The sequence below is a fragment of the Patagioenas fasciata genome, chromosome 27, assembly GCF_037038585.1.
Source record: "Patagioenas fasciata isolate bPatFas1 chromosome 27, bPatFas1.hap1, whole genome shotgun sequence".
Taxonomy (NCBI): Eukaryota; Metazoa; Chordata; class Aves; order Columbiformes; family Columbidae; genus Patagioenas; species Patagioenas fasciata.
Window position 1 is genome coordinate 5,350,825 of NC_092546.1, and position 17,581 is coordinate 5,368,405.

General features: G+C 67.0%; 2 protein-coding genes across 11 annotated transcripts; one reads left to right on the forward strand and one right to left on the reverse strand.

The window, feature by feature from the left end:
* Window positions 1–118: 118 nt before the first annotated feature.
* Window positions 119–11,661, reverse strand: ANO8 (anoctamin 8). Of its 8 annotated transcripts, none has more exons than XM_071799717.1 (18): window positions 11,312–11,661; window positions 8,617–8,727; window positions 8,367–8,499; window positions 8,153–8,294; window positions 7,357–7,453; window positions 6,575–6,691; window positions 6,368–6,495; window positions 6,103–6,264; window positions 5,729–5,881; window positions 5,529–5,655; window positions 5,382–5,437; window positions 5,224–5,298; window positions 4,845–4,988; window positions 3,706–4,365; window positions 3,416–3,607; window positions 3,208–3,339; window positions 2,841–2,951; window positions 119–2,752 (listed from the first exon to the last, which is right to left on the reverse strand). In XM_071799717.1, the coding sequence occupies exons 1-18, from the start codon at window positions 11,409–11,411 to the stop codon at window positions 2,081–2,083; spliced, it is 3,312 nt and encodes a 1,103-aa protein (XP_071655818.1). In that variant the 5' UTR covers window positions 11,412–11,661; the 3' UTR covers window positions 119–2,080. The 8 variants fall into 8 exon arrangements, with proteins under 8 accessions (XP_071655818.1, XP_065714292.2, XP_071655819.1 ...); XM_065858220.2 differs by having other exon boundaries at window positions 8,153–8,291; window positions 11,312–11,660; XM_071799718.1 differs by having other exon boundaries at window positions 11,307–11,326.
* Window positions 11,662–13,724: 2,063 nt separating this feature from the next.
* On the forward strand, window positions 13,725–17,414 carry GTPBP3 (GTP binding protein 3, mitochondrial). 3 transcript variants are annotated; one of them, XM_065858222.2, is made up of 9 exons: window positions 13,725–14,013; window positions 14,571–14,806; window positions 15,136–15,222; window positions 15,320–15,522; window positions 15,600–15,672; window positions 15,762–15,905; window positions 16,022–16,187; window positions 16,262–16,540; window positions 16,626–16,968. In XM_065858222.2, exons 1-9 carry the CDS (start codon window positions 13,976–13,978, stop codon window positions 16,849–16,851), a joined length of 1,452 nt encoding a protein of 483 aa, XP_065714294.1. In that variant the 5' UTR covers window positions 13,725–13,975; the 3' UTR covers window positions 16,852–16,968. The 3 variants fall into 3 exon arrangements, with proteins under 3 accessions (XP_065714294.1, XP_071655821.1, XP_071655822.1); XM_071799720.1 differs by having other exon boundaries at window positions 13,924–14,013; window positions 15,302–15,522; window positions 16,646–17,414; XM_071799721.1 differs by having other exon boundaries at window positions 13,925–14,013; window positions 16,646–17,414.
* Window positions 17,415–17,581: the final 167 nt, after the last annotated feature.

The following is a 17,581-nucleotide window of genomic DNA, read 5'->3' on the forward strand; positions in this document are numbered from 1 at the left end:
TGCCAATCCCTGTGAGAGCTGCGGTTGGTGTCCTTGTGTCCCCAGCTTTGCCCAGTGTTAGAGGACAATGTCCCCAACTGGTGATGATGTCCCCATGAATTTTACCCCACACCTTCAGGCTTGTTGAAATATATTTTTATTGCATTTCTGCAGGTTTTACAAAAATATGACAAAATAAATTAAAAAGAAATAAATAAACCCCCACTTCATTTCTTTTAATTTCCGAAGAAATAAATCACAGCAAGGGAAAAACCAAACAAACCAAAATTAAACAGCTTAAATCTTGGCTCCTTGGTACAGTAACTGCCCTGAGGAGCGAGATACGAGCCAGGCAGCCGCTTGTAGAAGTAATTTGTATAGAGAAATGGTTAAAAATGCAGCAGGACCCTGTCACTGTCCCCAGGGTTGTCGCCTATGGGAGGGAAATGGGGCAAAAGCAACTCCCTTTTGAAGCGCAGGGATGGGGTGAGAGCTGGGGTGGGTGTTTGGGGTTCCCTGGTCCCCCCAGCCTTGCTGGGGTCTTTTCTCCTTCCATTGTTATCACACTGCTGCTTCCCCTTGGGGCTCACTGGTGTCACTGATGTCACTGGTGTCCCAGAGCCGCCGTGCCCCAGTTTCCCAGCGCCGCAGAGCCCTGTGCTCCCTTTTCCCTGAAATCGCCCCAGAAATCTCTCCTGCATCCTCTGCTCTGCGCGGCCCCGGGGGACAGCAACGCTGGGGCTGTCCCCAGCTGCCACTGGGGTCTTGTCCCCGTTGTGGTGGTGGGGACGGTGGCTTTGGCCTCAGAGAGCATCTTCCTGCCTAATGGAGCAGGTGGTAGGTAAAGCCTTTGTCCTCTCCTGCCCTTATTGCTGTATAAAATGGCTTAAGACAAAAATATATATACATTATGTGATGTGTGGAAAGAGACGGGGGGAAAACAGCTCAACATTTTCTACAGCACAGGGCCAGGGGAGAGAGGGGAGCGCAGACCCCTCCGCCGCCTGGCCCTGGACTGGGCACAGTGATGGGGTGACCACCTGGGTGTCCCCCGGCTCCCAGCAGCCCCCCGAGTGTCCCCCACTTGCTTTGGGAATGGTGGGTGGCTGGTGGTGCAGGGCAGGGGGCAGCTGGCAGGGCTGGGTGTCCCCAACACCTTAGGGTGCCACCTCGCGGTGCCACCATCCCATCCTGGCCCCTAAAGCGAAGCGGCTGCAAAGCCGGGAGCGGCTGCTTCCCCGGGCAGCCGAGTGAGGCCAGCGGCTGGTAAAGCTCTAAAACTATCAAACTAGACCCAGTGACGGCCAAACCTCCACCCTGCACCCCCCCAGCCCCGGTCCTTGTGTGCAACCTCCGTGTGCCGGTCCTAATCGTGAAATAATTCCAAGGAATAGACTTGGAGGGCGGGCACATCCCGGCTCGTGTTGCGGTCGCTGGGGCTGCTGCCCAGCCCGGGCACCTCTGGCCTCAAGCTGCTGGGTGAAGAAGGGGAACGAGTCGTTTGCGTTGGGTTTTGTTTTGGGTTTTAGTGCAAGAAATGCTGCCCGTGCGCGGGGGTCCGGGTGGCTGCCGCTCACCCCCCTCCCTCCCGAGCTTCGGGCAGGACGATGTCCCCGTGCTGGGACAATCCACGGGGAGCAGGACGGAGCAGGGCACGGCCCCAGTGCCACTGCGGCGATGGCTGGAGCTCATGGGTGAATCGGGTTCCTCTCACCGCCGTGAGTGCTGCTGTCTCGTCCCTCCGCTATCACAGGTGTGTTGGATCCTGGTGGCTCCGGCATCCCCGAGCTCCTTGGGCTGGACCGCGGCATCTCCCCACTATGAAGCCCGTGGCTGGGATATCTCCCCGTTGGGATGCTCCGTCCGACACCCCCAGCTGCCGCTCGCTTCCCTGCGGTGTCCCCAGTGCAGGATGCCGGGGCTGCGGTCAGCGGAGCAGCTGGAGGGACACGAGAGGATGCGGCAAAGGTGGGGACGGTGCAGAGCGAGGGGCCGGCGCTGGCACCCGGCACAGCAGCCCTGAGCTCCCTGTGGCGGGGGGACAGCGAGGGGAGGCGAGAGGGTGACGATGGTGGCGGCTGCCTGACCCAAAAGCGTCCGGTTAGAGTTTGTAGCCCCCGCTCTCCTCCTCCACCTGGCTCTCGGGCTCCTCTCGGCCCCCCTCCTCCGGCGCCCCGTTGAGATGGGACTTGCTGGGGACCGGCCGCTCGCCCGTGTCCGCCGAGGGGCCGGCTCGGGGCTGGGGGGAGGCGGTAGCCGCCGTCCCGTTACCCCCGGCCCCTTCGGACTTGCCGAAGTTGAAGAGCTTGCCGGGGTTGAATGGCTTGGTGGGCGACTGGACCTTCTCGGTCCCCGTGTCCCGCTTCGTCTCCGGGGATTTCAGGAACTTGAAGCTGAGGAAACCGGGGAGTTTGTTCTCGCTGCCGGTGGGGGACTGGGGAGACCTGGCAGCAGTTGTGCCGCCGGCCCCCCCGGAGAGGAACTTGCCCTGCAAAGGGATGATCTGCTTCAGCTTCATCACGTTGTTGGTGGCCAGGAGGGAGCTGGGACGCTTGGGCTTGTCGGTGCCATGCGAGGTGGCCCCGGAGCTTTTCCCTTTGCTCTGGCTCTTCTCCTGAGCCGGGTCCTGCCCGGCAGCCTCGGCTTTGGCCTCGTCGCGGTTGGACTCGCGTTCCTTGCGGGCCTGGTACTCGGCGTGCCGCTGCCGCTCCTCTTCCTCACGCTTGCGCCGCTGCTGCTGCTGGAAGTGATGCTGCGCCTGCCGCTCGTGCTTCTGTCAACGGGGAGGCGCATCAGCCCTGGGGACACCTCGGGGACACGGCAGGGGTCCAAGGGGGGGGTCCTGTCCCAGCATCACGTACCTTGAAGGCCTCGCGGCGCTGGTACTCCAGCTTGGCCATCTCCTCGGCCACCCAGGCGGGGATGTCGGGGATGGCCACCTCGATGACGTACTTCAGGAACAGGGCGAAGTGCTGCAGGGGGGACACGCGGCTCTGGGTGAGCATCCCCACGGGTACGGGGATCGCATCCCAAAACACACCCTGCAAGGGATGTGGATCAGGGAGGATCTTGGGGGGGATTCTGGGCCCCAGTGCTTTGTCTGGGGGTGCAGCGGAGGGTTTAGACACCCCGTCCCTGGTGGGGAAATCTGGAGGAGCCCTTGGCTGTCTGAGCCGTGACAACATAGGAGACCCTACAATAACAAACAGCGGTCGGCAGCCCCGTTACCTCCAGCACCACGACGGAGATGATGGCTCCCTCGGGGCTGAGCCAGGGGAAGAGCCGCTGCAGCTGCCCGCACTGGGCGATCAGGTAGCAGTTGACCACGATGGCCAAGACGCCCATGGCCTCCATCACCTTCTGCAAGAGCGACAGCACTGGGGATGAGCCCAAAGCCAACCGGAACCCCTCCTGACCCCCCGCACCCCCAGCCCACCTGCCACTGCCCGATGCTCTCGACGCGCTGCCCGAAGGGACGCTGCAGCCCCGTGCACAGCTTGAAGGCGTCGCTGCGGATCTCGATGATGTTGTTCACCAGGGCGCACATGGCGGCCAAGGGGAAGGCGGAGGAGAAGAGCACCACATAGCCGAACTGGATGAACATCTCCTGGTAGTCCTGGAAGGTGTCCTGGGGAGGAAGAGGAGGAGGAAGAGGAGGAGGAAGAGGATGCTGCGATGGGGCTGGGGGAGCTGTACGCTGCACCCCGCTGTCCCCACGTCCCTCACCTCGTATTTCTTCATGCAGCTCTCCACCTCCGCCTGCGTCAGGTGCGTGGAGTAGTCCTCCTCCGGCGGGTCGATCCACGACGCCCGGTTGCGCCTCCGCCCTTCCTCCTCACCCTCCTCCTCCTCCCGCCTCCTCCGGCCAGCCCGCGGGATCACCGCCGGCTCCGCCGCCTTCGCCGGGCTCCCGGGGGGACCTTCAGCCTCCTCCTCGTCCTCACACAGCTCGAAGACGGATGCGGGGTCCATGCCCTTCTCCACCATGGTGGGGCTGCCCTCCTCCAGGAAGGTGTCGTCCTCGGGGCCGCCGGGCTCGCCGCCGCGCCGCTCCGCCTTCTCGCTGAAGCTCACCTTCTTCAGCTTCAGCCCGCAGTCCAGGGCGCTCTCCTCCTCCGAGTCCGACCCGTGCCGCCCTTCCTCCTCCTCCTCCTCTTCCTCCGGCACCCCGCAGCCTCCGTTCAGACACTTCTTCTCGCCCTGTGTCCCCTCGGAGGGGCCCGGGGGGCGGCAGCGGGGGGCGAGCAGGCGCAGGACGGCGTGGGCGAGCTGGCGGAGGCTGCGGAGGTTGATGTCCCCGCGGCGCAGGCGCCGGTACAGGTGGGGCTGTGACACCTCCCGGATGTTCTGCAGGAACTGGCGGGTGATGAGCAGCGTGGCCAGCATCTGCGTGTGGACACGGAGTAAGCAATGTCACCCAGGGAGGGGGTGACAGCACCTGGGTGTGTGTCCCTGCATCCCCATCCCTGGTCCCTGCATCTGCATCACTGGTCCCTGCATCCCCATCCCTGGTACCCGCATCCCCATCACTGGTCCCTGCTCCTCCCCATGGACACCCAAGCCTGGTGTGACCCCCCATGGATGACAGCTGTCACCCAGGGAGAAGGTGACAGCACTCGGGTGTGCGTGTGTGTCCCTGCATCCCCATCCCTGCTCCTCCCTGTGGACACCCAAGCCTGGTGTCCCCTGCTCCTGTGACCCCCCCCACCATGAGTGACAGCTGATGGGATGGTGCTGGGGCCACACGTGCCACCACCGGCCAGAGCAAAGCCAGGGCTGGGGACACCCATGTCCCTCCAGGGGACACTTGGGGGTCCCAGGGTGGGTGTGGGAGGATGCCCGGCCCCCCCGCCCCCTGCTCCTACTTTGGATACTCCCAGTCTCCAGCAAAAGCCCAGGAGGCACTTAAGGAAGATGAGAGAGAGGTGGAGGTGGAGGAGGATGAAGGGGAGAAGAGCCTCTTTGAGCTGACGCACGAGGCTTTGGGAGAGAGAGAAGATGAGCAGGAGCTGTGGAAGGGACAGAAGAACAGACAGACAGACAGACAGAGAGACACCGTGAGCCGCCGCTGGGGACCCAACGCAGCCAGGGACCACAGCGGAGGGGACACGCGGGGACACCGGCCCGCCCAGGAAGGCACGGTGCGGGGGACAGCGGCAGGGCGGGTTGGGGACATCCGTCTGTCCGTCTGGGCGATGCCGGAGGGGGCACAGATCGCTCCTCCGCCCCGGCACAGCCCCTCACCTCCTTCAGCCGCTCCATGTCTTTGAGGTAGAAACCGATGTAGAAAAGACTCAGGTATGAATTTACAAACTGAAACTGCGGGAGGAGGAGGAGGGAATGGGGGGGTGAGTGCTGAGGCACCCCCGGTCCCCCCCGGGTCCCCCCCGTCCCCCTCTCACCAGGACCATTTTGATGATGAGGTGTTTCTCGTAGGCACTCTGCAGGCGATAATTCTCTGCAAAGAGGAGGAGGGCAGTTTGACGGGGGGGGTCCCAGCACCCAAACCTTCCGGAGCACTGTGGGGCACCCCCCCCGCCACCACGCACCCATGTCGTTGAGCCAGTAGGCGATCTTCTTGTAAACCTCGTCGCAGGCGGTGACGATGACGGCCAGGATGATTTTGGGGAGGAAGCGGAGGATGCGCGGCAGCTCCCGGATGCTCAGCACGAACTCCTGCAGGGACAGGGATGGGGTCGGTGCCGGGGGGGGTGGCAGTTTGGCATGGGGAGGGGGGCTGAGGTCCCACCTGGAGCTGGAAGCAGCCGAGCATGAGGAGGAAGACGCAGGAGAGGCAGGCGAGGCAGACGGGCAGGCTGACCAGGCACTGGAACAGCAAGCGCTTCCATGGCGGGTAATAGAACTCCTCTGCGCTGGTCACGGGGCTGATCCGCTTAACGCCCTAATTATGGGGCGAGAACACAGCAGGGTGTGACCCTCCCCACGGCGGGGACGCCCACGGGGTCCCTGTGTCACCCCAGTGCTGCTGGGACCCAGCGCAGACCCCTGCGGTGTCATCAACGCCGGTTCTCTGCACTGAGCCTGGGCACTCATTGCAGGGGGCTCAGCTGGACCCCAGCCCCAGGGACCCCCCCAGGGCATGGAGACCCCCCAGGGGCTCACCCTGAATTGGGGCCGGGGCTCCTCGATGGACTCTGGGGGGGTGTCCAGCGTTCCCCACTTGTAGGCGAACTCAGCCCCGCGGCGCTTCCACTCCTCGAGGAACAGGGTGGACCAGATGACGTTGAAGATGGCGAAGACCACGCAGCAGATGTCCTGGCTGGTCTGGGGGACAGAGGGCACCAAGGTTGGTCCCTTCCTGTCCCTGTTTCCCCCCCTCCATGGCCCAACACCATGGGGACTGACCCCATTTCCCAGCCCCTCTCACCTGGTCGTTCTCAGTGATGGTGTAGAGGATGGAGCCAAAGACAGCGGGGTACACCATGGCCGAGGTGTAGAACCCCAACCAGGCGAAGTACATGGCGATTTTCACCCCGAAATAGTCGCAGATCTCATCTGTGGGAACCGAGGGGGGCATGAGCGGGGGTGGGACCCCCAAACCCATTCCCTTTGCCACCCCCCTCCAACATCTCACCGAGCGGCTGCGCCTCGCACACCGCCTGCACCCAGGACTTCATCAGCCGCTTGAGGATCCTCTGCTCGTGCAGCGGGAACACCTGCTGGATGACGCCGCGGGCAGCCAGCTCGGGGACTGCGCCGCGGGACACGGCCTGAGGGACGGCCCGGGGGACGCTGCCACCCCCCGCGTGTCCCTGGAGACGCGCGGGACGGGGAAATGGGGAGGATGGGGTTGGGGTGGCCGTGGCTGCCACCCCGAGTGGCACGCAGCACGGGGATGGGGACATGGGGTGACAGGGGATACTTGCTGGGCTTGTGTCTTCCAGGGTCACCGTGGCACGGCTTGGGGACGGCCCGGGTGACGCTGCCACCCCCCACATGTCCCTGGTGACACGTGGGACAGGGAAATGGGGAGGATGGGTTTGGGGTGGCCATGGCACCATCTACTGCATGGCCACCACCCAGAGCGGCACGGGGATGGGGACATGGGGTGACAGGGGACACTCGCTGGGCTTGTGTCTTCCAGGGCCACTGCGGCACAGCTTGGGGACGGTCCGGGGGACACTGCCACCCCCCACATGTCCCTGGTGACGCGTGGGACGGGGAAATGGGGAGGATGGGGTTGGGGTGGCCGTGGGCACCACCCCGAGCGGCACGCAGCACGGGGATGGGGACATGGGGTGACAGGGGACACTCGCTGGGCTTGTGTCTTCCAGGGCCACCGCGGCACGGCCTGGGGACGGGGTGGTGATGCCGTGCCACGCTGTGCCGTGCCGTGCCGTGCTGTGCCGTACTCACTGATGGGCTGTCCCTCGAGGAAGTGGATGTTGTGCAGCGACTCGCCCTGCTTGGCGCGCAGGTTCTCCAGCCAGTACCGGATGATGTTTTGCCGTTCCTGTCGTGCCGCAGCAGGGCTGAGCCCGAGGTGAAGGTCCCGCTGCCCAGCCACCTGTCCCTTTCCTCCCACACCCGTGTCACCAGCCCCTGTCCCCTCCCCAGACCCATTTTGTCCCCAGCTTGGGAGCTGGCTGGATTGGCTCGTAGCTGGGCTGGGGCTCTTTGATCCCCTTCTCCACATGGGAAGGGGGAGAGGACCCGCCTCCCCTCCCCATGTCCCTACATCCCCACCTCCCTTCATCCCCACATCCCTGTATCCTGCATCCCAGCATCCCTGCATCTCCACATCCCTGTATCCTGCATCCCTGCATCCTGTATCCCCACATCCCTTCATCCTTACATCATTGCATCCTGTATCCCTACATCTCTTCATCCCCACATCCCTGGATCCCTGTATCCCACATCCAGCATCCCTGCATCCCTACATCCCTCCATCCCATATCCCCACATCCTGTCATTCCCACATCCCTGCATCCCTGTATCCTGCATCCCCACATCCCTTCATTCCCACATCCCCGCATCCCTGCATCCCTTTATCCTGCATCTCCACATCCCTGCATCCCCACATCCCTGCATCCCGATATCTCGCATCCGCACATCCCTGCCTCACTAAATCCCTGCATCCAACACCCTCACATCCCTTCATCCCCACATCCCTGTATCCCTGCCCCGTGTCCCTCATCCCTCCGCATCCCACCTGAGAGGTGAAGAAGTAAAGCTCGTTCTCGATGTTCTCGTAGATGTAATCCTCCTCGCAGGAGAAGCTCCTCATGCCGCCGCCGAATTCCGCCTTCACCGGCTTCCGCAGCCCGATCTCGTCCGCCCCGCGCAGCAAACTGCTGGGAGAGGGGGCATGGCTGGGGACGCGGCGAGCGCCACGGCGGGGGCTGGGGACGCGGCGGTGACCTTACCTCTCGTAGGTGGCGGTGACAAAGAAGGCGTAGACGCGGGTGTGCTTGTGGTGCCGAACCTGGACGATGAGCTCGGGGATGCCGAGGCGGATGTGGTTCAGGAGCCAGAGCAGCGTGTGGTCATCGGTGGAGTCTGGAGGGCGACGGTCAGTGTGTCCCTGTCCCCCAGCACAGCCCATTCCAGCCCCCATCCCTCCCCACGTGCCACATGCCAGCGTGGCAGCCCCTGGCACCCCGAGCGCCTCCGTACCTGGGAAGGTCATGAGCACGTCGCAGTTCTCCGTGGGCACCGTCTTCATCCAGGCCTTGTGGGACATGATGTAGCGCCCGGCCTGGAGCAGCCGCTTCCCGAAGAGCTTATCTGCCGCGGGAATGGAGGGACGGGGGGTGAGCAGCCATGGGACCCCCACAGGGCACCTCCCACCCGTAGCACTGGCAACTGGACCCCGAAGTACCAACGACTCAGCTGCTGGCACATGGGGTGGGTGCAGGGACCCCTGGCACGTCCCCGGTGGTGGCCGCCCCCAGCAGTGGCCATGGCCGCAGGTCATGGCCCCGCTGGCGGTGACGCTGGTTCCAGCTCAGGTTTCTCCTCCGGCAGCTCAGGGTGCCCAAAAAGGCCCCAACAGCTGCTGGGGAGGAGCCGGCAGCACATCCTGGCACCCCTGGGGTGCCGGCGGCTGCGGGATGTCCTGGGGTGTGCCCCTGTCCCCCCCAGTCCCCCTGCTCACCTGTGCCCGCAGCCCCTCGGTGCGGCCGGGATCCGGCGGGGCTGCGGCTCCGGGAGAAGGGAAACCGCAGGAAAAATGGGGAGAGCGAAAAAGCAGCCGGTCTCCATGGAAACCCAGGGAGGCCCCGCGCCACCGCGGCAACGTGGGATGGGGACGGTCCCCAGGGTCCCCTCGTCCCCCCCTGACTGGGTCCCGCACAGGGATGTGGTCCCTGTCCTGCTTCAGGGTGCCCACGCCGTGGGGACATCCTGTCCCTGGTGTGCCTCTTGGGGCAGATGGGGACCCGGTGCATCCGAAAACGCTGCCCGGAGCAGGTAGGGAGGGCAGGATGAGGCTCCCCAGCAGTGCTCAGGGTGGGTCCCCCCGTGGGACCCCGCTTTTCCCTGCCCCACACCAGCAGTGTGCTCAGCCACCTCCCTGCCTCAGTTTCCCCTCCTAATGGGTGGCAGAGCCGGGACGGGGTGGCAGAACCAGTGCCCAGGGGACGTCACGGCCTCTCCGGCTGCCCCAGGGCTGGGAAGGTCCTGAGGCTCCGGAAACGCTGCTCACACCGAGACCCGAAAAACAGGAAACGTCCAACCTGCTCCGGCAGCTCATCCCAGGGGCTGCACGCCGGCTCCGCGCACCCCCAAACCCCTGGGCTGGGGAGCAGAGCCAGCCCCCCCAACCAGGCTGAGACCCGACAAACTCATTGCCTGAGCCGCCATCGGGAAGGGGCCGCGGCGCCGGGCTCTGAAAGGCTGCCCTGTGCTGGCACCGTGGGCGACAGCCGGGGACAATGGCGGGACAGCGCTGGGCCGCCAGCCAACCGCCCCCAGAGCGGGCCCGATCCTGCACCCCAGGGCCCAGCCCTGCCGGGGTGGCTGCGGGGTGCTGGTGGCTCGGGGACAGCTCGCTGGTGCTGGCACGGTGAGCTCAGCCACCTTGAATTATTGATGCCCCACCGAGAGCGGTGTCACCCAGCCCGCAGTGGGGCAGGGGCCGTGCCAGGCAGTGGCCGCTATGAACCTTGCACACGTGTGTGCACCGGTGTGCAAACCAGAGCGGCACCCACCCCAAGGCCTTGGCTCTGGGTGCAGGAGGGTTTCTCCTGCCCAAGGTCAAGGGAAAAGATGTGGGCGAGATGCAGAGGGGTCCCCAGTGCCGCCCGTGCCACCCCACCCTGGCTGGCCATGGGGTGCTGGACCCTCCCGTCACTCCACTCTGGCCATGGGGTCCTTGGCACCCTGTCACCAGTGAGAGCAGCCCCCTCCAGCACCCGCAGCCGTCACCAACCCACCCGAGGGCTCCACCAGCAAAGCGGGGGGATGCAGACCCTCTGCATCCCCGCCTTGTGTCCCCTCCTTCCCTTCTTGTCCCCACGGCCACCGGCTCCCCCGGCACGCGGGGGCCGTGCTGCTCACCTTGGCTCTCCGGGATAAGGTCACCGGAGCCGCAGCGTGCCGTGGACAGGGACACCGCTGCCCCACCGCCGAGCGGAGCCCACGGCCACCGGAGGGGGCATTTTGGGGAGCAGTGATGCCGCCCGCCACGGGCAGCCGCGTCCCGGGGGAGGACACAAAGTGGGTCACCCTCCCACAGGCGGGAGTCCCGCTCGGCTGCACGGCGGGCAGCAGGCCCTGCCTGTACCGCCTTGTCCTGGGGACCCCAACCCGGCCATGGGGACGTCACCTGATCCTGGGGACATGCAAGCGGGGGACCCCAACCCCAGCTTGCGGACCCCAACCCAAAGCTCCTGTACTGCACCCACTGCCCAGCCCCAGGGGTGCAGGGACCGGGTCTGAGTGGGACATGGGCCTGTCCCGCGGGGGCAAACGGACCTTCCCGGGGCGGTTTATGACCCGGAGGTAACATGGGGGGTGCGTGGACCTGATGCTGAGGTCACCGTTACATTCTCGGGGACACAGATCCGTGCGTGGACTCCATCCCGGGAGGGCACGGGCCAGTCCCGGCGGGGGGAACACACATCGCGGATCCCCGGAGAACCACAGACCCCCGCGGGGTGCAGGGACAGGACCCCCGGGGGGACACGGACCGCTCCGGAGCGGGGCTCAAAGCTCCACCGGGAGCACGGACCCCCCCGCCCCGTCCCCGGGAGCCGCATCCCCGCCGACATCCGCATCGAGCCGCAGGGAGCGGCCCCCCCGCAGCCGCCGCCCGCAGCCCCGACCCGACCCCGGCGGCGGGGGCCGCTCCCGCCCGGTGCCACCTTACCCAGGACGCCGGTCGGGGCCACCGGCTCCCCCCGTTCGTCGCCCAGCGGGGCCCGCCGGGGCCGGTCGCCGTCCTGCGCTGCCACCGGCGGCTCGGGCATGGTGCGGGGCTCCGCGGCGGCTCGGCGGGGACCGGTGCATGGGGCCGCCGCGGCTCCGGGCTCCGGGCTCGGGGCCGGGGCCGCCGGTGCCTCCCGAGCCGCCGCCGCCGGGCGGGAGGAGGGACAAAGGCGGCGGAGCGAAGCGCCGCGCTCCCGGCCCCTTTAATTGTCTGGTTGGTCGCCGTCTCCCCAGCGCCGGTCGCACCGGCCACGCGTGTCCGGCCGCGCCCCGTGGGGTGGTTCTGCGGGGAGCGGGGCGGCGGCTCCCCAGACCCCGCCCGGGGGGGCACGGAGCATCCCGGATGCAGCATCCCCCCGCCCCTCCGGGGCTGCCCCCTGTGTCACCCCCCGCCCACCCCCGGGGATGTCCTGTGCCCCCCCGTGCCCCCCGTGTCCCCTCCGGGTCCCCCCCGGGTCCCCCCCCCCGCCCCGGCTGGGTGCCCAGCCCAGCGGATCAGGCTGTTCCCGGGGCGGGGGGGGAAGGAGCCGGTAACCCGATCGGGCTGCACGTTGCCTCTCTGACCTTTCGGGAGCCCTCCCCGGCCCCCCCCCACCCCACAGCCCCACACCCCGGCCCCGCTCAGTCGGGGGGACCCTCACCCAGCCCCCCAGCAGGGCTGGAGGGTCCTGGGGCCCAGCGCAGCCCGGCCAGGGCACCCTGTGAGCCCCCCCGGCGCTGTGGGTATTGGGGGGGGGCACCCCTGTGCCAAGTCCTGCTCACCCCCCCAGTTCTGCGCACGCCCGCGGCTATTTTGGGGCAGGGGCTGGGTGCCAGCGCTGATGAACGGTGCCACAAGGAGCTGTCCCCTCCTCTGGCATCTCTGCTTCGGCAGCTGGAGTGGGGGGGACAGGCTGGCACGTCTCCCAGGCCAGGCCTGGCCGCTGTCCCCGTCTTGGCCAGGCACGGGGTGCCCCCCCCTGCCCAGAGGGTCCGGTGGAGCCTGAACCCCCACTAGACCCTCCTGGGACCCCCAAGGGCCGGGTCCAGCTGCCTGGTATAGAGGGGATGGCTGGGGGGGCAACGGGGAGTACAACTAAAAGCTTCTGCACCCCTGGGTCGGGAGGGGATCTGGGCTATTCTGGTCACCCGGGGTCAGCCCCAGGGGCCGTGCAGGGCTGCGATGTGGGGTACGGGCACCCGAGGACCCCAAGATCCTCAGGGAAACTCCCTCCAGCCCCAGAGGTGATGCTCTCTGCTGCGGCTCCTCCTCTGGGTTTCTGTCCCTCATCCCTGGCCCACAGAGCATGGCGGGGGGGTTTGGGGTGTCCGCGGGGACGCAGGGGGTGACATTGACACGTCTCCAGCATCCTGGGGATTCCAGCATCCCTGCCTGCATCCCTGTCAGCATCCCGGCCATGCTGCTGCTCGCTCCTCCCTGCTCCAGCGCCTTTGTCTGCATGGCCATCCCCCCTGTCCCCCCCTCCGCCGCCACCGCAGCGGCCCGCAGCCCTCTCCAGGCTCCAGCCGACCCAAAACTGCTGCAAACTGAGCTGAGAAATTGGGGACTATGAGGGGAGACCCGCAGAGCAGGGGGGACCCCATCGTCCTGGCTGCCCACACCCCAACCCCTGTACACTGGCTGGTTCAGCCCCCCCCAGCCTTGAGCAGGAGGGGAGGGGATAGGGACAGGGCTGCAAGGGGACAGGGCTGAGGTGGGGACAGGGATGGGATGGGATGGGATGGGATGGGATGGGATGGGATGGGATGGGATGGGGTGGGATGGGATGGGATGGGATGGGATGGGATGGGATGGGATGGGATGGGGACAGCCCCAGCCCCCGCTTGACAGGGATGAGACCCCCGGGATGTGGTGGGGTTCCCCCAGGGGAAAAGCGGCTCCAGACTGGCCGGGTGCAGAGTTGGGGCTCAGTTGCTTCGGGACATGGTGGTGCCCATTGCAGGGACCCCCTCCCCACGTGAGCAGGAGTCCCCGAAAAGCCTGGGCACTCCTAGACAGCCTGAGTTAGCGTGGGGACAAGGGACCCCCACCCTGGAGGGACAGGGATGCTGGCGGGTGCAGAGGAGACAATGAGACAGGTGCTGGGCAGGGGTGGGCTCTGCCGTGGAGGGACGCGCTGATTCCCCTACTCCGGACATGAGGGGGGTCCTGCGGTGCTGGGGGTCATTTTTAGGGTGCAGCTGGAGGTCGCGACTGTCTGGCTCCTGCACAGCCCCACAATAATCGGGGGACTCCCCGCTGCACCCCCGCACCCCGCGGGGGCAGCACCCGGGGGGCGAGTGGGTGTGCAGTGTCTCGGGGGGACCGTGGGGTGCTGCAGCTCCCCGGCGGGGACACACAGGGACACCGGATGGGACGCGCAGGGACCTCTGCGGTTCACCCCGGGTAGCGACGCGCCCAGCGCCGGGCGGAAGCGATCAATTCCTGCGCAGCCTCAGACGGAGTGACGCTGTTGATGAGCGCTGCCCAATCAGAAGAGGATTCTGTGCTTAAAGCCCGCCCTTCGCCAGCGTACTGACCAATCGCGGCCCGTAATTCTGCGGAGCGCGGCGCCTGCGCTGAAGTCGCCGCGGGGAGCGGTCGGGCGGCGTGTGCTGGGGGCTCATGGCGCTGCGGAGGGCGCTGAGCGCGGCGGGACGCAGGTGAGGACAGCCCGGGGTGGGGGGGGCGCTGGGGACGGGGTGCATGGAAAGGGGTTCGCATGGGGCTGGGGGCTTCCCGGTGTAGCGGTGGTGCATGGGGAGGGGGACACATGGGGAGGGGGTGTGTGGGAAGGGGGGAGCACTTGGGGAGGGGGTGCATGGAGAGAGACTGCACCCTCAGAGCAGGGTGTACAGGAAAAGGGGGATGCACCCCAAAGTAGAGGGGATGTATAGAGTGGGCTGCACGTTCCGGGAGGGTAAAGGGGTGTCCCCCTGTATCCTGCCCAGCCAGGGCTTGGCAGGGTGCATGGGGAGGCGGTGCAAGCTGGGGTGGGGGGCTGCAGGCGGAAGGGGTGCACCTCAGCATCTTGGGGGGGAATAGGGTGAGGTGTGCACCCCAGTGAGACCCCACGTGGGTGCGTGGGGTGCACAGGGCGGGCTTCAGGGGATGAATCCGGAGTTGTTCATCCCTGCATCCACCTTGCTCCACCTGAGGGGTGCAGATAGGGGGCGCCACACCCCCGCGCCCCCTCTCCAGGCTGCTCTCCCTGTCCCAGGTGGGCGCAGCGCCTGTGCTCGGCGGCCTGGGGGGACACCATCTTCGCCGTGTCCTCGGGACACGGGCGCTGCGGCGTGGCCGTCATCCGCACCAGCGGGCCGGGCAGCGGGGGGGCCCTGCGCAGCCTCACCGGGCGCCCCGAACTGCCCCCACCCCGCGTCTTGGCCCTGCGGCGCATCCGTGACCCCAGCACCGCCGAAACCCTGGACCGCGGCCTCGTCGTCTGGTTCCCAGGTGGGGTTGGCATCGGGTCTTGGTGCCCAGTGAGGGGGTCTTGGTGCCCAGTGAGGGGGTCTTGGTGCCCAGTGAGGGGGTCTTGGTGCCCAGAGCAGCCCCTCTAGGCTTCCCTGGCACCATGAAACCGGCTGAGTGATGGTCCCGGTGCCAGTGGGGACAGTACTGGCTCAATGCCGCCCCCTTTGTACCAATCTTAACCACAGTGGGGAGGTCTCTCCTGAGCTCCCCAAAAGCCCTTGTGGGGTCTGCCGTGGGAAGAGATGGGGTGCGCTGGGTGCAACCAGGGGCTCGTTCGGTGCCATCTGCGCTGTGTCCCGGTTCTGCAGGTCCCCGGAGCTTCACCGGGGAGGACTGTGCTGAGCTGCACGTGCACGGCGGGCCGGCGGTGGTGAGCGGGGTGCTGCGGGCGCTGGGTGAGGCTCCCCCCATCCCATCTCTACACCCCCCTTTGGGTCCTGCCCCACCGGGGGTGCCACCAGAGGGTGTCCCCAGCTCACGGGGGGGTGGCAGGGAGCCTGCCGGGGCTGCGTCCCGCCGAGCCCGGGGAGTTCACGCGCCGAGCGTTCCGCCGCGGGAAGCTGGACCTGACGGCGGCCGAGGGGCTGGGGGACCTGATCCACGCCGAGACGGAGGCGCAGCGGCGGCAGGCGCTGCGGCAGATGGAGGGCGAGCTGGGGCGGCTCTACCAGCGCTGGAGCGAGACCCTCACCCAGGTAATGGGTGGTGGGACACGTGTGGCTTAGGGACACAGAGCTGGGATGTCCCCACTGACACCCGCCCTGGTCCGCAGGCTCTCGCCCACCTTGAAGCCTATATTGACTTCAGCGAGGATGACAATGTGGAGGAAGAGGTTCTGTCCCAAGGTGAGGCTGGCAGGGCGGCGGGGGGGACCAGGACACTTGGTCCCTGCTGTCCCCACTCTGCTCCATGTTCCCTGACTCTCTCCCTGCAGTGGATGCCACCGTGCGGGCGCTGGAGCAGGAGATCGGTGCCCACCTGCAGGATGGGCGCCGGGGGGAGCTGCTCCGCGGGGGGGTCCATGCCGTCATCGCCGGCCCCCCCAACGTGGGCAAGAGCAGCCTCCTCAACCTGCTGTGTGAGTGGGGCGCAGGGGGGCACTCACAGCCTGGACCGGGTTCCCCGTCCCTGGGGACAGTTGTCCCCGAGACTGCAAATAGAGGGGGGGTCCCCAGCATTGTGTCTCCCACCCAGGCCAGCGTCCGGCAGCCATTGTGTCACCGGTTGCGGGGACGACGCGGGACGTGGTGGAGGTGGCGCTGAACGTGGGCGGGTACCCCCTGGTGCTGAGTGACACGGCCGGGCTGCGCGATGCCACTGACCCCGTGGAGCAGGAGGGGGTCACCCGCGCACGGGACCGGTGAGACCAGGAGGTCTGGGCTGGGGGGGGTAGGATGTGACATCTGTCCCTACCCTGTCCCCACCTCCAACCAGGGTTCGGCAAGCAGACCTGGTGCTGGCCGTGCTGGACGCTGCAGCGGTGCCCCCCGAGCCAGCAGGGCTGGGGGCTGCCCTGGGGTCCCTGCTGCCCCCCACAACCGCCACCCCCTGCATCCTGGTGCTCAACAAGGCCGACCTGCTGCGGGGGGGCGAGGGGACCCTCCTGCAAGACACCTGCGCCCAGAGGGGGCCCCCAACCGCCCTCCTCTCCTGCAAGACGGGCGAAGGGCTCCACCAGCTCCTGGCGCTGCTGGCGCAGCAGCTGGCGCGGCTGTGAGTGCCGGGGACAGCGGGAGGGACACTGACCACCCTGTGGCAGCTTGGGGGGTTCTCCAGGGTGCTTCCCCCCTCCGTACAGGTGTGGGGACCCCCTGGCAGGCTCCCCCAGCCTGACGCAGAGCCGGCACAGCCTCCACCTGGGCGCCTGCGCGGCGGCGCTGGCGCGGTACGGCCGGGAGCGGGACCTGGCGCTGGCGGCCGAGCGGCTGCGGTTGGCGCGGCGGCACCTGGGCAGGATCACCGGCCACGTGGGCGCCGAGGACGTCCTGGACATCATCTTCAGGGACTTCTGCGTCGGCAAGTGAGGGGCGCAGCGGGTTTGGGGGGGATGTCCCCCCCGCCTGCGGTGACACCGGCGTTGAGGACGGCAGGCGGGGAGGCTCACAGCTCCATGCTGGGATTAAACCGTGGTGCCTTTGGTGGCTCTGGTGTCCTTCCCCTGTCCCCGGTGCCGTGGGACTCGGCGTCCCGGTGTTTTCCTGGCAGGGGGGTGCGCATCCCGAGCCGCAGAGATGGAAAAAGCGACTGGGAGAGGCCCCATTTCCTGGCCAGGAAGACAAACAAGGAGCTGGAGCTGCCTGGAAGGGAAAATCGCCCCCCAGGACATCCCCCCGTGCCCTGGCGTGGGGGACATGAGGCTCAGCATCCCGGCGGGTCCATCCTGGCATCCCCAGTGCCCCTGCAGCCCTGGGGATGCAACATTGAGGGTTTTGGGGTCCCCACTGGGCACAGCCCCAACTTGAGGAACCATGATATCCCCCCCAGCTCTTGCAGCCACCTGGCAGCTTTGGGCTTTGCAACCCTGAAAGTGGGGGCTCCCCAGGGACCCCCTGTTCCCCCCCGGCTCTGGTAGAACCTGTTGCTCTGAGATTATTTATAGCAGAGTTCCAGGACATCCCCTATCCCGGGAGGGACGCGGCTTTGGGGACCCGGGGGGCGACCAGAGTGGAACCTGGGGGGTGCTGGTGGGGGACACCGCGTCCTGCTGGCGCAGCACCGGCAGGGCTGGCGTGCGGGCAGGCAGGAAAGGCTCTT

Bases quoted from the DNA above. Each gene is read 5' to 3' on its own strand.
- ANO8 (XM_071799713.1), bottom strand. From the start codon at position 9,389: ATGCACCGGGTCCCCATCTGCCCCAAGAGGCACACCAGGGACAGGATG. The intron at 8,295-8,366 runs GTAAGGTCACCG...CCCCTCTCCCAG, and splicing joins GTCACCGCCACCTACGAGAG to CAGTTTGCTGCGCGGGGCGG. The intron at 6,496-6,574 runs GTGAGATGTTGG...CGGTTCCCACAG, and splicing joins GTGCGAGGCGCAGCCGCTCG to ATGAGATCTGCGACTATTTC.
- GTPBP3 (XM_071799720.1), top strand. From the start codon at position 13,976: ATGGCGCTGCGGAGGGCGCTGAGCGCGGCGGGACGCAG. The intron at 15,523-15,599 runs GTAATGGGTGGT...CCTGGTCCGCAG, and splicing joins GGAGCGAGACCCTCACCCAG to GCTCTCGCCCACCTTGAAGC. The intron at 16,541-16,645 runs GTGAGTGCCGGG...ACCCCCTGGCAG, and splicing joins GCGCAGCAGCTGGCGCGGCT to GCTCCCCCAGCCTGACGCAG.